At 42.2% G+C, this 15,174-nt stretch overlaps 1 protein-coding gene across 1 annotated transcript; it reads right to left on the bottom strand.

Moving 5' to 3' along the window:
* Positions 1-2,675: 2,675 nt before the first annotated feature.
* CTHRC1 (collagen triple helix repeat containing 1) lies at positions 2,676-13,379 on the bottom strand. The gene is made up of 4 exons (XM_038555261.1): positions 13,191-13,379; positions 8,495-8,716; positions 6,318-6,534; positions 2,676-3,216 (listed from the first exon to the last, which is right to left on the bottom strand). Exons 1-4 carry the CDS (start codon positions 13,350-13,352, stop codon positions 3,074-3,076), a joined length of 744 nt encoding a protein of 247 aa, XP_038411189.1. The 5' UTR covers positions 13,353-13,379; the 3' UTR covers positions 2,676-3,073.
* Between the last annotated feature and the right edge of the window lie 1,795 nt (positions 13,380-15,174).

Here is a 15,174-nt window from a genome sequence, read left to right as displayed (position 1 = left end):
GTTCTAGGATGTTGTCTACCAACTGGTGTAAGACCACATATGCGTCCCGAGTAAGCCATTTCACCTTTCACTTAGACCAGCCAGTCTCAGGTGATAGGGTATATTGCAAGACCAATTAAGTCCATAGGGTGAGCCCCATTGCTGCATTTCTCCGTTGTAAAATGAGGTTTCTGGATCTGAAGCACTGGTGAGTAGAATGCCAGGACACTGGATAAGGCATTGTGTGAGTCCGTGGATGGTAGTGCTGGCAGAAGTATTATGGGCATGGAGGGCAAATCTATATCCAGAATATATGTCTGTTTCCGTGAGAATGAATCTCTACCCCTCCATGGTAGAAGAGGTCCACTGCGTGTCTGGCTAGTCCTCTCAGGGAATGGTACCAATGTTACATACTCAAAGCTGGTCTCTATACTCAGCAGTAACTCTAGCCAGGCCAGCCTTTTAAGGGAAATCCCATGTTGTTGAACAGCCTCCTGTGCATTGTCACCATGGCCTCTTTGCTCATGGGTCCATTGAACTATCACTGGCGTGGCTGAGGAAAGAAGCTGACAGCAACAGTGTGTTATTTTGTTCATCTCAATTTTAAGAGCTGCCTTTGCAATGGATGTTCTTCGGTAGGCATTAATATGGAACACAAATATCTTCACATTCTGTGCCCATTCAAAGAGGTCTGAACTAATGTTCTCATCCCCACCCAAAATCTCAATTTTTACCCATCTTGGTTAACTTCTCAACATTATTTCATCTAGATTCCTTCTCACCCACTTTTCTTTTCCACATTATTCTGAAGCAAATTCCAGACATCATATCACTTTACTTTAAATATTGCAGTACCTCTAAAAGATAAGCATTATTTAAAAATAACCACACTATGGGGTGCCTGGCTGGCTCAGTCAGTGGACCATGTGACTCTTCATCTCAGGTTTGTGAATTTGAGCCCAATGTTGAGTGTAGAGATTACTTAAAAATAAAATCTTTATTTTTTTAAAAAGATTTTATTTATTTGAAATAGTGAGTGAGTGAGAGAGCATGAGCAGGGCATGAGGGGCAGAGGGAGAGGGAGAATCAAGCACCATGCTGAGCAGAGAGCCCTACATGGGGCTTGATCCTAGAATCCCAGGATTATGACCTGAGCTGAAAGCAGACACTTAACTGACTGAGCCACCCGGGTGTCCCTTGAAAATAAAATCTTCCCAAAAAAAGAGTTAAAAAAATAACAATACCATTATCAAAAACCTAAAAAATAAGTGATTATTTGATACTAAATATCCAGTTAATGTTCAAATGTCAACTATTTCAAGCATCCAAATAAAGTTCAAGTTCTTTTAATCCATGGTTTTTTCTTTTCTTGCAATTTATTTGTGGAAGAAACCAAGTTGTCTTTCAACTTTCCCAGTCTAGATTTGCTGATTATGATTCGTCCATGTCAATTAACATGTTCTTCTATCCCCTGTATTTCCTGAAATTTAAGGGTTATATCTGGAAGCTATATCAAATCCAAGTGTGATGGTTTCTTGACAAAAGTACTTCTTGGGTGGTGTTATGTACTTTTATTAAGACATACAGTCTACTCCCTCCCTGATGATTATTGCTAGATCTCTTAATTTGTGAGGGGTTGAAAATTTGATATTCTATCACTCTTCATTTGTTATCTATACCAATACACACTAAAAAACACATTTCTATAAGGAGAAATTTCCCTTCATCAACAATTTGGTCACCCAGAAATATGGTTCATATTGAGAAAGCAGAATAAATGCTTGTTTTTTTCTATTTACCAAGTTTCAAAGTAACAAGTTGGTTTGCTGGCATCCTCCAAGTTGACCAATGAATTTTATGTTAGTATCATTATGAATTCCTGCATTGAAACACATTTGATGTGTTGCAAACTGTTGCGGTTATTATTTTTATTGATGCTTACATTGTACCATCTTTGCCAGTGGGAAGCAATTCAAGTTGGCTCTTGGATCCTTTTCAGTTGTCTTTCATAGCTGCCTTGTTTTCCAGTATGCCAAGATGTTCCAGACTCCTACTGTACATTTCCTGCCCCAGAACTGAAATCACCCATTTCTTCAAGGAGGCTTAGTTCCTTTTAGGGGGAAATGGAATGTGGAGATCACAATCAGGATGTTACTCAACTGGTCATCATTTCTAGGTCATTGTTCACAAGCCCAAAACGAGGAGATTTTGTTGTTATTGTTTCACAGCCTTATTTAAGATAAAGTACTTCATACTGATACTTCCAATTCAAGTCCAGGATTCACTTAACTTTATCAGTCTGAGACCTGTACTTCCTTCATCCTGAATTCTTTCTGATCCCTTCAGCCAGAAGTAACGGAACACTCTTTCGATTATACCACCACTTCAACAACTGTCACGTCAATTAACATATGATCTTTGATTTATTGTTATTTTTGTATATATTGTATCCTCTCTACCAAATGGTAAGCAATTGAGGACAGAATTCACATCTTTTTATTCTTTAAGATAAAAATCCTAAACTGCTAATGTAATTCCTGACATGGAAATACCCCTTTTTCTTTATATTCCTCAAAGTATGGAACAAACAGTACTATACACTCACTAAAATTCAATATATGATTATTAAATGAACCCAACTTTTCAGATATGAAGTACTAGGAACTCTAATTTTAGTGGCAATTAGGTTAGCATACTGAGGTTGTTTGAAATTAAGTTTTATTTCACAGATATAAAACCGTTCCAAACATTTACAACTTGTACAAAGGCTGGTAGCCTTTATGTTTTAAAAGTCCTATCCTAAGAGAATAGGAAAAGTTCAAGACCACACAAAGACATTCCGAATTATAGGTTCAGGGAATGGGGAATACAAAGAAGGTGTTCTAATCAACTACAAAATCCTGAAATCATTTTTTTGACTGAAGGAAAATGAAAAATACTGGATTTTCAAACAGTGTGAAATCACACTTTGGTCTGAAACACATTTAGCTTTGTTTTTTATTCAGATGTATACATAAAAATTATATAAAATGCCACTACGATGAACCATTCAAAGGCTTAATAAAAAAGAGGTAGGGAATGAAAATGAAAGAATTTATTTTGGTAGTTCTTCAATAATGATGCGAGATACTGAATTCCATCCAGTAGAGGCGTCTCCCTTCGGATAATCGGAACAAGTCCCAACCCAGATAGCAACATCCACTAAGCCGGCTCCAATGCCTTCACAAAGTCCTTCCACTGCAGAAGAGAGATGAAAGTTACACCTTTCTTTAGAACAAAAAAACAAAAATCCTCATCTAAATTTTATGACTTAAGCAAGTTAGGTAACAAATCTATTTAATGCACAGTGAATTAAAAATCCTAATACTTACTAAGGACTTCATAAAGAGAAGTTCTCTTTTTCTTACCACAGAAATATTTTTAAAAAATGTATATTATCCATCCGATGATAAAAGCTGAACAGGCGGTTTTCTTACAGGTTTCAGCCATAAAACCTGAATCTGTTTAGTTACCCAAAGTTACTGTTTAGGTGACTGGAAAAAAAAAGCAATTTATTTGACTAAACAAAGGAAGCCCACACTTTTCAAAGCCAAGACTTTCTTTGATATGCAGATCTTTTTTTTTTAAAAAAAAAAAAAAGCTTTTCCAACACTTACCTATACACCTGATGGGTAGAAGAAAGGGCCTTTGTAACAGTAAAAGACGTTCTAGAATAATTATACCAGTCCTTCAATCTGGGAATCTCATTTTACACGGAATTTCCTCACAGTGAAAAAGAAACGACCTTGCTTTTCCTCTGTGTTCTTATGCTTTATAAATATACAACTTTTCTCAGGTTCTCTGGACATTCACCTACTAATATACAACTTGCATTCCATCTTACCAAGGTCCTTCTATAGTAATACTTTTTAAAATTCCCCTAATGGTCATTTTAACAGACAAAAAGATACATGTCTGTTTAAGGGTGCCAGATTCTTTCAGAAAATGAGTCCTGACCTATAAAGCAGTATAGGGATGCCATCATGTGACTGGTCAAGTTTCCCATTTGGTAGGTTGGTACATTCCAGCTGAGCCTCACAGACGTAGATCTGAAGCAATCTTCTTCAGAATCCAGGGACTTGACTATGGTTCAGGCCCCTTTCACACATGGGAGAATGAAGTAGTGTGGCCACAATCCCATAATCTAGGGCCATGCTGAGAGAAAATGCCCAGAAATACTCATGTTCTCCCAAGTTCTGCATATCCATGGTCTAGAAGCTTGTTCAACTCACACTACAGGACAGAAGACAAATTTGGGTCCTCAGTCTCACAGGAGAGTCAAATGGTCACTTCATGGTCATGAACCATATATAACCAATATAACGTTTTTTGAATGAATGAACATTTTTGCTATAATAATATAGTATCACAACTTATGAAGCACCTAAAACATGTGGGATGAGGGGTTTCTAGACCTGTTTTCCTCATAGACCCAGGTAACAAGGTGAAATTCAAATGTTTTTTGAACTCCCATGGGCATTGTCCGAGGCTTTAAGTCCTCTCGATGTGCTAAGTATGAGTGTGTCTCCTTTCTCTCAAGAAAGAGTATCAGTGTGCAAGGGAAAGTGATTTTATTACAGAAGTAACCTTCTACCACCTTACTACAAAAACTGTCATAAATAACAAATTACTTCTGACATTCCACCCAAGTGGTCATACCAAATGAGTCTCTACACCACGGGAAATGACAGGTTAAATAATTTATTAAGTATATACATGTATAGGTCACAGTTCCTGGGCTCATATTATATGATATTAGCACAAACACCTTAAAGGTAGGTAATACAATAGAAGGTAAGTTGCTTATACCAACTATATCTATCACACATACACCATATAGTATATGGTGTTCAGTATGTACCTATATATACCAAACATACATCACTTCCTGGTAGAATTTTCATTTTATGTCTAGGTTTACTTTACTAGAAAGACTGCTTCTTAGGTGGAAAACCTATCATCCTTTCCAGTACAAGTATCCCAGGACCTAGTGATCAAGCTTTTTAACCTGATCAAAGAGAGGGTTGGGGAGAGAAGAGGGAAGACAAGGAGTGGTTTCTGTCCTGAACACTGATTCTACTCTCCAGCACAACTCACTTGATTTCCCTGGACCTTCTCTATGCGCTGAGAGAGGGGGTTACAACATCTTTTTTGTATCTCAAGGATCCTCTGGGGATTTGAGGAAGAATGAAGAAGAGATGCTCTTGACTTCTCAGGAATAAATGTGCTATATTAGTTTTGGGGCTCAGTAATCTATCTGACTTGGATCCCCAAGCATGCTGAAATATAATTTCCTCTGGTTAACAGTGGAGGGATCTCTTCTCTTCTCTCTGCCATTTTTAAGTACGAGGTTAGTGAGAAATCCCTGCAAGAAATCAGGGAAACGAAGCTAGTGATATATATGTCTTGTGATTCTTCCAGCATAGATGATCATGGTGTGTTACCTGCTGTGACTCAAGAAGCCAAAATGGTTGGCAGCCAAGTACTGACAGTGGTGTCTCTGGGTGATGACATTAACTGATATCCCTTTTCCTTTTTTTTTTTTGGGGGGGGGGGGTAGACTTCCAAACTTTCTTTAATGAATCTTAGAGTGAAACAAACCAATAATTTATTTTCCACAGCTTAAGTGACCACTGGTTTAAATGTCTTTTCTCTTATACTAGAAACAGAGAATGCAACATAGAAATGTTCCCTTTTACAAATTCAGCAGACAATATCTATCCTTTTAAAGGACAAGGCAGAGAAATAATCTCCTTATCAATAATAGCTAGTGGATCTCAACCTTGGCTGAGCATTAGACTAACTAGAAGCAATTCTGAAATCCCACTGCCTTGGCTGTATCTAGACCCATTAAGTTCTACTCCCTGGAAAGGGGTACCCAGGTACGGGGATTTTTTTTAAGTTTCCTAGTTGAGCCTCATGTGTAGCCAGGGTTGAAAACCTGCTTTTTAAAAAAAAAGAAAAGAAAGAAAAGAAAACCTGCTCTATGGCATAATGGGCTGTTTTGCTGTTTCATCTAACTCAGTGATTTCCAACCTTGGGGATCTTTTAAAAAATATGGTCTTATCCCCAGAGATTCCGATTCATTTGGTCAGAGATGGGACCCTGGCATCTGCGTATTTTTTTAAAGATCCATCTCAGGGAATTCTGAAATGCACCAGGATGAAGATTAAGATACTGAAAACTTGCTCTAGGTCTCTTTTTGTCACAGGCTGGTGAGCCAACATGATAGTGGGTTCAAAACCAACTTTTGGTCTCTAAAGACATAAGGCACATCCTGCAGTCATTGTTCTACATACCAGAAGAAGTGCGATGAATATTAATTGTTGAATTGAGTTCAGGGCTTCCTTGGTCCAAATAAATTATGGCTTCAATGGGAAGAGGTCCTGAACATTCAGCTCCATTGAACGTGAAATACCAACGCTGACAGCATGCATTTCTGCATTTTAACCGAAGTGAGCCACTGAACAAAACTCTCAGGGCACTGTTTGAGCGCATCTTGGTAAATGTACACTCCTATCACAAACACAGAAATAGGATTAGCTTTTCACTTTTCATTTAAAAGATGCTTTCAAGTTGTATTGTGAATTTTTTTAACTTTCCTTTTCTTCAAACTACATTTTAAAAAGCTTAACTTTTACAGAAGGAGAGAGATTCTCTGCAAGGTAGATAAGAGACTCTGATATTAGGAACGCTAAGAAAATCAAATTATGGCATTCTTGGAATTCTTCACACCATGGACTAATGGTATATTTTAGTTTTACTCAAAACAGCTAGTCTTCTTCAATCTTTTAAACCAAATCAATATCTCTATTTTTTTTTTCATTCCAAAAATATTTCCTGAGCCCTATGTACTGGATGCTACAGTTACAACAGTAAATGAAACAGAATCTCTGCCCTCATGGAACTTATATTCTAGACTAGCACTGTCTCTATATATTTATTCTTGACCCATTTCTTCATGAGCAACAGCAAACAGTACCAGGGGTAAAGCATAGGTGGAGGTTTTTGTCTTTACCTATATGAAACAATTAGAAGGCCCTAGTTTTTTTCTCTCATTTCTCTTGGCAAAACTTCTGTCTACTGGCTCACAGTCTACTATCTTTTACTTTCAGAAAGCTCTCAAACTCATTCTGACTGCTTCTAAAAGAAACCTAAAAACATAATAATTCAGTCCATAGGGATAGTTTTAGAGACAACTCAGCAACTTTTGATTAGCTATATAAATAAGTAACCAGTCTATCAATGTCAGATGTGTAAAGAATCAGGCAACATTCTAACAAAATGCTTTCTAAGAAATCACATATGAAAATAAAAATGGTCACAGTCATCAAAACTCTGGAAGCTCTATGGAAATCCTAGCACACAAAATTCAAACAAGACAGTCTCAAACATTTATATATATATTTAAAGATTTATTCATGAGACACATGGGAAGAGAAAGAGGCAGAGACACAGGCAGAGGGAGAAGCAGGCTCCATGTAGGGAGCCCGACATGGGACTCGATCCCGGGTCTCCAGGATCACGCCCCGGGCCGAAGGCAGGTGCCCAACCGCTGAGCCACCCGGGCATCCCTCAAATATTTTTATAGATAATTGAGCAGACAGTAAAGAGCTGAGATGAGGGCATCTCGGAGTTTTGTGAAAATAAAATCTCTTGTACTTGCATTTGCCTGGTGGTGGGAGTGCTTAATATCAAGGAATAACATTGAATAATGATAATATATACACAGAACCATGTACAAAGTTGGTTGTCAAAAAAAAAAAAAAAAAGAAAGAAAGAAGAAAGAAAGAAAAAGAAAGTGGCTTAGGAATAGCACCAGCTTCTTAAACTCTGTGCCATCCCAGTAGCCAGTTACTTTTGAAGTAAACACTCAAGTGACTGAACCATTAACCAAAATTTATTGCTAGACAGGCTCTTTTGAGGACTTTCTCCCCTTAAATGTTGCAGAAAAATTTTAAATGCTCACTGTAGTACAACTCTGGTCCATTCCACTTCTCTCAAACTTAGCATTTTTAAGCATGAACTTCTCACTTCGAGGCAATTCCTATCACATTGTTAGTTTCTTGGAAATTTCTTCCCATCCTTATGTTTAGAGCCATAGCAGAATTTCTTATACTAATTTAAATTTAAGTTCACTTTAGAACAAGATTGGAAAGTTGTTTACTGTCCAACACAGACACTTACACTCTCCCTTTTTATTTGCATTTTTAAAAAAGGAGTAAGTTATTTTAGATATTATTAGTGGTGATTTGTCTTAGAAATACCTTCTTAAAATTAACTCTGAAATATTATCTTTTTAATTCATTAATTCTAACTTAGCCACGGCATCCCTACTCCTTAATTTTGTAAAAAGTTTTCTAGCAAAAATAAAATAAAATCTTTTTTTTAAATAAAATAAAATCTTAAACTCACTCTCAACTATGAAAACTCTTAAGTTTTGCTTCAACTTTAAAATAATTCAAACTTTACTTACCGCAATTTTTCCAAGATCTATGCCATAATTGAGTGAACTCCATGAACACTGCTTGTAGTTAGGTGTCCAGGACTCTTCAAAACTTTCCCTCAAGCATTCCCCCTTTTCTCCTTTGAATCCATCTCGACCTGGGATCCCAGGGGTACCAGGAATGCCATTGGCCCCAGGGCTTCCATCTCTCCCAGGCACCCCTGCAGGTCCTTGTAAGCACATTCCATTATACTAGAGCAGAAAAAAGGAAAAGGGACAAACCCTCACCACTCAAGATTCAAAGACTCATTCTGATTAGAACTGCATTCTTTTTTAAAGATTTATCTTATTTATTTGAGAGCAGGGGGAGGGCAGAGAGAGGGGGAGACAAGCAGACTCCCTCCTAATTGTGGAGCCCAATGTGGGCATTCCATTGAGGTCAACAGGCTCAACCAGGGGCTTAATGAGGGGCTCGATCTTAGGACCCTAAGATCATGACCTGAGCCCAAACTAAGAGTTCATTGCTTAACCAGGTGAGCCACCCAGGGGCCCATAGAATTGTATTTATTTTGAGTCGTTGGAGTCAAGAATCTCTTCATACCCCTGGTTTATACTCTAGATGAGTTATTATAGAGAATTGATTTTTTTTTAGAGAATTGATTTTAAAGTTATTTCTAAAATATTGAGATTTCTTTCCATTCTTTTTATTGCAGACTGCACACACACACACACAGAAATCAAAGAAGACAAAAAATTTTCATTTGCCTGCTTTTTTCTGCTGCTTATTTAAAAGCATACATAATTTTTAAATTGCTATATTCCAGGGTGAACATAATTAGATATACTATTTTTTTCTTCTAACCCTATATGCTGTAAAGGACTGGGATTTCAGAATGATAATTTAAAAATTTTATGCCAGCATTGCACTATTTTGGGATACTTAGGTTATTTCTATTTTTTTCTATCATTAGTACTATTGTAATGAAAATTGTCATCCATATGGCTTTTTTCTTCTTTTGAGTCATTTCCCTCAGACATAGTCCTAGAAATACAATTATTTTAAAAATCTTGGTTGGGGATCCCTGGGTGGCTCAGTGGTTTAGCGCCTGCCTCTGGCCCACGGCGTGATCCTGGAGTCCCGGGATCAAGTCCCACATCAGGCTCCCTGCATGGAGCCTGCTTCTCCCTCTGCCTGTGTCTCTGCCTCTCTCTCTGTGTCTCTCATGAATAAATAAATAAAAATCTTAAAAAAATAAAAATAAAAATATTGGTTAATAATTATCTTATACCAGCAGTATCTTTGATTCAGATTGCACATCTCCTGCTTCTTTCTATTTTTATGTGAAGGAATGGTCCCTAGGGTAAAATTTCTTTTTTTTTTTTAAGATTTATTTATTTATTTATTTATTTATTTATTTGTTTATTTATTTATGAGAGAGAGAGAGAGAGGCAAAGACACAGGAGGAGGGAGAAGCAGGCTCCATGCCGGGAGCCCGACGTAGGACTCGATCCCGGGACTCCAGGATCACGTCCTGGGCCAAAGGCAGGCGCTAAACTGCTGAGCCACTCAGGGATCCCCTAGGGTAAAATTTCTGACCTCCAACCTCACTTCTCAAGAGTGAGTGGCCTGCTGCAGGTGACCACTGGTCTTTCATAGTGTGGCAGTAATCTAGCAAACCTCTTAAGTGCCCGGATTCTGCCCCCCTACCCCCACCCCGCCCAGTTTGCTTGGTGGGTAGGCAGCAAGAATATCAGGCAGAAATTAAGAGTGTGGATTCTTGAGCCAGAGTCTCTGGATTTTAATCCTGGCTCCCCTGTTTATTAGCTATGCAAGATAGGGCAACTTACTCAACATTTCACTACTTGTCTCCTTCCCTGTAAAATAGGGCAAATAATAAAGATTCTTACCTTGTAGGGTTCATGTGAGACTTAACTGAGACAATGTATAAAAATGTGCTTAGAGCAGTGTGGGGCACACAGTAGACACTGCATATGTCAGCCATGATGATTCTTACTATTCCCCAAGACCATGTGAGGCAGTGACACTGGGCAAGTGTGTCCACTCCCTTGGGTGGACCTAGACCCGGGAAAGATAGCATTAGCAAACCTGCCAGCCAGCACACATAAGCCACATGCACCAATATAGCTGGGTAAGTGGTAAAGGTAATATTTTATCTCCATCTGTCTAATTCCCATGTCTCTTCTGGAATTGATCCATTTATTAGGACTCCCAAACCCCAAATGTAATCCACTTAAATTTTTACTTTAACTTTCCCTTATTTGTGTAAATTGTACTATCATTCTGTATAAAGATACTGTCCACTGAGAACAACAAAAAAAACCCCAAGATTCCTTATATATTAAAATAACTTCTGGAATTAGACATGTTCATATTATAAAGTCCAGTAATGCCACTGCCTAGGAAGGATCCTCATGTATATAGTGTTTCCCAATCAGTTTCTTCTCACATCACCAATCTCATCTTTGTTTTGATAAATGATCTTTGTCATGACTTTGGCCACTGCCATTTTCCTGATGTAAGAAAAGGCACTATTTATCTATTGCCAAAGAAATTGTAAGGAAAGTATTTTAACAAAAATTTTAAGATATACTGAAATATAAAATATTCTAAAACAGCTTGGTTTATTTTATACTTACTCTTAATAGCAGACACATGTAATATGTGAACATAGATTTCAAGTGGGAAGGGAAAAACAATAAGACTTCTTCTGATATTTTTTTTTTCACTATTATTCCTGTTGGGGCAAGATGCTACACAAAGTTTTATTTTCTTACATATCAGCTCTCAATCAGGGACAGTTTTGTCCTCTAGGGTACACTTAGCAAATGTCTGGAGGCATTTTTGGTTGTCACAAGCTGAGGGGAGAGGTTACTGCCAGCATCTCATGGGTATGGGTATAGGTGCTGCTAAACATCCTACAATGCACAGGACAGTTCCCATAACAAAAAATTATCTAGCCCCAAATGTCATAGTGCCGAGACTGAGAATTCTTATTCAGTTTTTTTATCTAAAGACTGCATTTCAGTGGCCATATAATTTTATTGAATTTGGGTCCATGGGTATTACATCTGTCTTCTTTCGCTTTAAAATGCTACCCCAGCATGCGCTTAGCGCTGGGCAGGGGTTCTAGAAAGGTCTGTAGAATGAACCCCCTGTTTCTTCCATTGGCCACCAGGGGGCAGAGCTCGCTGGAAGCTTGAAAGGAACGCTTTGAAAGAACCTGTACAAAGAAGGTGCTTTATAGAATCTGTTGAGACCTTCTCAATGACCGCATGAACATTTTTTTTTCCTCCAGCAAAACCAAATCCAATCTACAGGATGCACCTGAGCTTGGCAGCACACTAAGCTTTTCCAAGTTGGGCAAGAGTTGTGGGAAACCGCAGGTACTGTAAATCCATGGAGGAAAAGAAAAAATTGCTAGCTTTATGGAGAAAAGGGGTATTTTGTGTATCATAATTACAAATTCATAAAATGCAAACTGCACATGAACCACAGACATTTGGTGCAGTTTTAAATAATCTAGACACTTAAAATAGAACTGTAGCCCTAAATACATTGTCTGCTTTGTGGGGCAGAATTACATAGCACATCACCAAAAAGTGAGTGTGCAATGGCAGGAATTTTTTTCCAGAGCTTTTGAATCTGGCATAGAACTAGCTGCCAGGGAATTTGGTTTATTTGCTTAGTTTATAGTGGCAGCTTGACAAATTTGAAACCGTTTTTTTTATCAAAACAATGCCCCCCCTTATGTACTGCAATGTCTGCAAACCATATTTGTCTGCAAGTAAGATTGATTTAAAGACTGAAATTTATTATGTGCAAGGAATATGGTAGCTGTGAAAGGACAGCTCTTGACACAGGGCGGAGGACTGCTCTGCCCTCCACTGGGTTTGTTGACTTTTGAAGGGTAAGAGCTTTAAGCAAAAAGACTTTCGCGTGGATTAGCCCCTCAGAAAGCACTTGGGCTATTTATTTGTTCTCCTGAAAACTGTCTTCCTCCTTAGCTCCACTGTGATGCTCTTGCTTGGTGGCCACAGGCTGAGGACCCAGGGTATCTGGGAGAGCTGACTGCCCGCCCGTCTGCCTAAACGGACAATGGAACGGGTCCTTCGAGGGTTGGTGCCGGGTCCCTTCACTTTTCCCTTCTGGCCTTAATCCCTCTGAACCATCCCTGTCCTGAGCTGTGGTCGTCCAACAAAGTAAATTGCAGCCCACACTTCCTAGGAGGATGACCCAACATGACTCAGAGTCTTCAAGTTACAAAGAGCTGGACGGATGCTTCCTGAGGGTTGTTATTCGCTCCCGCAGCAGACGTGGCCACCAGCGCCAACCCGGGACACGTCGCCGGGCTCTGGCCCGGGCCCAGGCCCACCCAGGACCGCATCGGCGAGGCCGGGTGTCCCAGCCGCTCCCAGGCCCACCCTCTCACCTCCCGGAGCTTCTCGGTCGACCCCCGCTGCCTCGGGAGCCCTCGGCATCCTCCTGGGGTGGGGGAGGCCCTCAGAGGCCAGAACTTACCGGGCGGCTCCCTGCATTTTGGGGCGTCGCGCCCCCGCCCCGCCACGGCCCCGCCGCTCGCACTCCCGGGCCCCACGGCGCACGCGGCCCCGGACCGAGCGGGGCACCCCGGGCCCGCGCACCCACCCACACTCGCGGCCGTGCCGACCGCCCCCACCCCGACAGCTGGAGCCCCGCCGGACTCACCAGGTCCACCACCTCCCTCTGCCGCAGCAGCGCCTTTTGCTTCCCCTTGGGGGTCTCGGAGGCGCTCGACGGCGCGCGCAGCTGCAGCAGCAGGAGCAGCAGGAGCAGCAGGAGGCCGAGGAGCCGCGGCGGGGAGGCGGCGGCGGGGCCCTGGGGGCGCATGGCGCGGGGCCCTGGGGGCGCGGGGGGGCCCTGGGGGCGCGGGGCGCGGGGGGCGCGGGGGCGCGGGGGGCGCGGGGCGGGCGAGCGGCCGCGGAGCCGCGACGCGGTCAGAGCCGGGCCCCGGCGCGCTGCGAGGCCGCCGCAGGCTGCACCAATGCCCCTTTCGCCGCGCGCCCGCCCCTCTGGACACCGGAGTTTCCATCCCGTAAGAGGCGGGACCCCCCCCCCCCCCGCCCGGGCCCACACTGGGCGGGCCGACAGCCGGGCCCGCCCTCGGGCGCCGCGGGGACCCTGGCGGAGAGCGGCCCGCGGAGGGGGAGGGGAGGGGAGGGGAGGGGGCCGGGGTGGCGGCCGCAGGAGGCCGCAGGAGGCCGCAGGTGGAGGCCGGGGCGGGGTGGGGGCTGGAGACAGCACCGCCCCTGAGCGGTGGGGGGCACGAGCCCCTCTGGGGGCCCAGGAGCGCTCGCAGGCCTCAGCGGGCCCTGCAGGCGAGCTCTTTTTCGGAGATGACCCTGGGGGGGGGGGGGGGCGGGGGGAGGCACCCTAGGAACCCTGCAAGTTCTCCCAGGGGCCCATGACCCGAATGATTCAGAACCCATGCTTCATAGGCCAAAAAACCAGACTGTTAAATACAGAGAACAAACCGGTGGTTGCCGACGAGGAGGTGAGCGGGGGACGGGTGAGAGACGACGGCGACCCGGAGAGTCACAGTCACAGAAGGAGTCCGCGAGGTGCAAAGTACATCGTAGGGAACGCATCGGTCACACTATTGTAATAACGAAGTTGTATGGTGACAGATGGTGATTATCCTTATTGTCCTGAGCACTGATTCATGTACAGTTGTTGATTCACTATGTTGCGCACCTAAACTCATATAACATTGTATGTTAACTATACTTCAATAAACATTTTTAAAAATACACTAAAAATTTAAAAAGAACTGATGTTTCATAAGCCCCACGCTCACTAAGCATCAGGAGCCCTATGAAGTCTTTTATACAAACTCTCGGTCTTCTGGGCAATCCTCTGGGAATTGATACCTCCCCTGGTTGCCCCATTCACAGATGAGGAAACTGAGGTTCAGGGAGATTCAGCGACATTCAATGGTAGAAATTCACTGTTGAGTAGTCATTCTTGTCTTCTGACCAATATTATCTTTTTCTAACCTCCTCTGTCCCCCTCTGTCTGTTCTGGAAAAAAATGTCCTCTGGGGACCCAGGCCACTCACCAGGTAGGGTCCTTTTTACAACACCGGCTGGAATTTGGCAGGAGAGCTGTTTGCCACACCTGTAACAAGGTGGAGGTTGTTGACAGAATGGCAATGCTGCTGAGGTCAAATTCACCTCAGCAAGGTTCTCTTTAGAGACCCGTCCGGTTTCCTGGAAGTTGTGGTAGACCCAACTGATGGATATTAGAGAAAAGGAAGAGTCTGGGAGGGGAGCCTGTCAGGGCACTGGAGGAGTGCTCACTCCTGGGCCATTGTCTAACCACAAGTAAATTTCATTCCTGTTGGTCAGAAGAAGATAATCCCATGGGTTCTAAAGTCAGGACTGGCTACATGATTTGCAGGGCTCAGTGCAAAATGTAAATGCAGGGTCCTTTGTTAAAAAAAAAAAAAATTATTGAACGCCAAGACAGTGTTAACAGAACTCTATACCAAGTGTGGGGCTCTTTTCAGCATAGCTACACAGGTCACTCACCCCTGACACCGCCCTGTGTAGAGCCAAAGAAGGTCCCAGCTGGTGCCTTTGGGTGAACAAACCACTGTGGTGGCAGCAGTCAACAGGCTGGAGAGGAGAGGAGGGCTCGGCCTGAGAGGACC

This window comes from Canis lupus, chromosome 13 (assembly GCF_011100685.1).
Source record: "Canis lupus familiaris isolate Mischka breed German Shepherd chromosome 13, alternate assembly UU_Cfam_GSD_1.0, whole genome shotgun sequence".
Classification (NCBI taxonomy): domain Eukaryota; kingdom Metazoa; phylum Chordata; class Mammalia; order Carnivora; family Canidae; genus Canis; species Canis lupus.
The sequence above is the reverse complement of the archived record's forward strand: the minus strand, read 5'-3'. Positions and strand labels throughout refer to the sequence as shown.

Bases quoted from the DNA above. Each gene is read 5' to 3' on its own strand.
- CTHRC1 (XM_038555261.1), bottom strand. From the start codon at position 13,352: ATGCGCCCCCAGGGCCCCGCCGCCGCCTCCCCGCCGCGGCTCCTCGGC. The intron at 6,535-8,494 runs GTAAGTAAAGTT...TGTTTGTGATAG, and splicing joins TAGATCTTGGAAAAATTGCG to GAGTGTACATTTACCAAGAT. The intron at 3,217-6,317 runs GTATGTAGAACA...TCTCTTCTGCAG, and splicing joins TATTCATCGCACTTCTTCTG to TGGAAGGACTTTGTGAAGGC.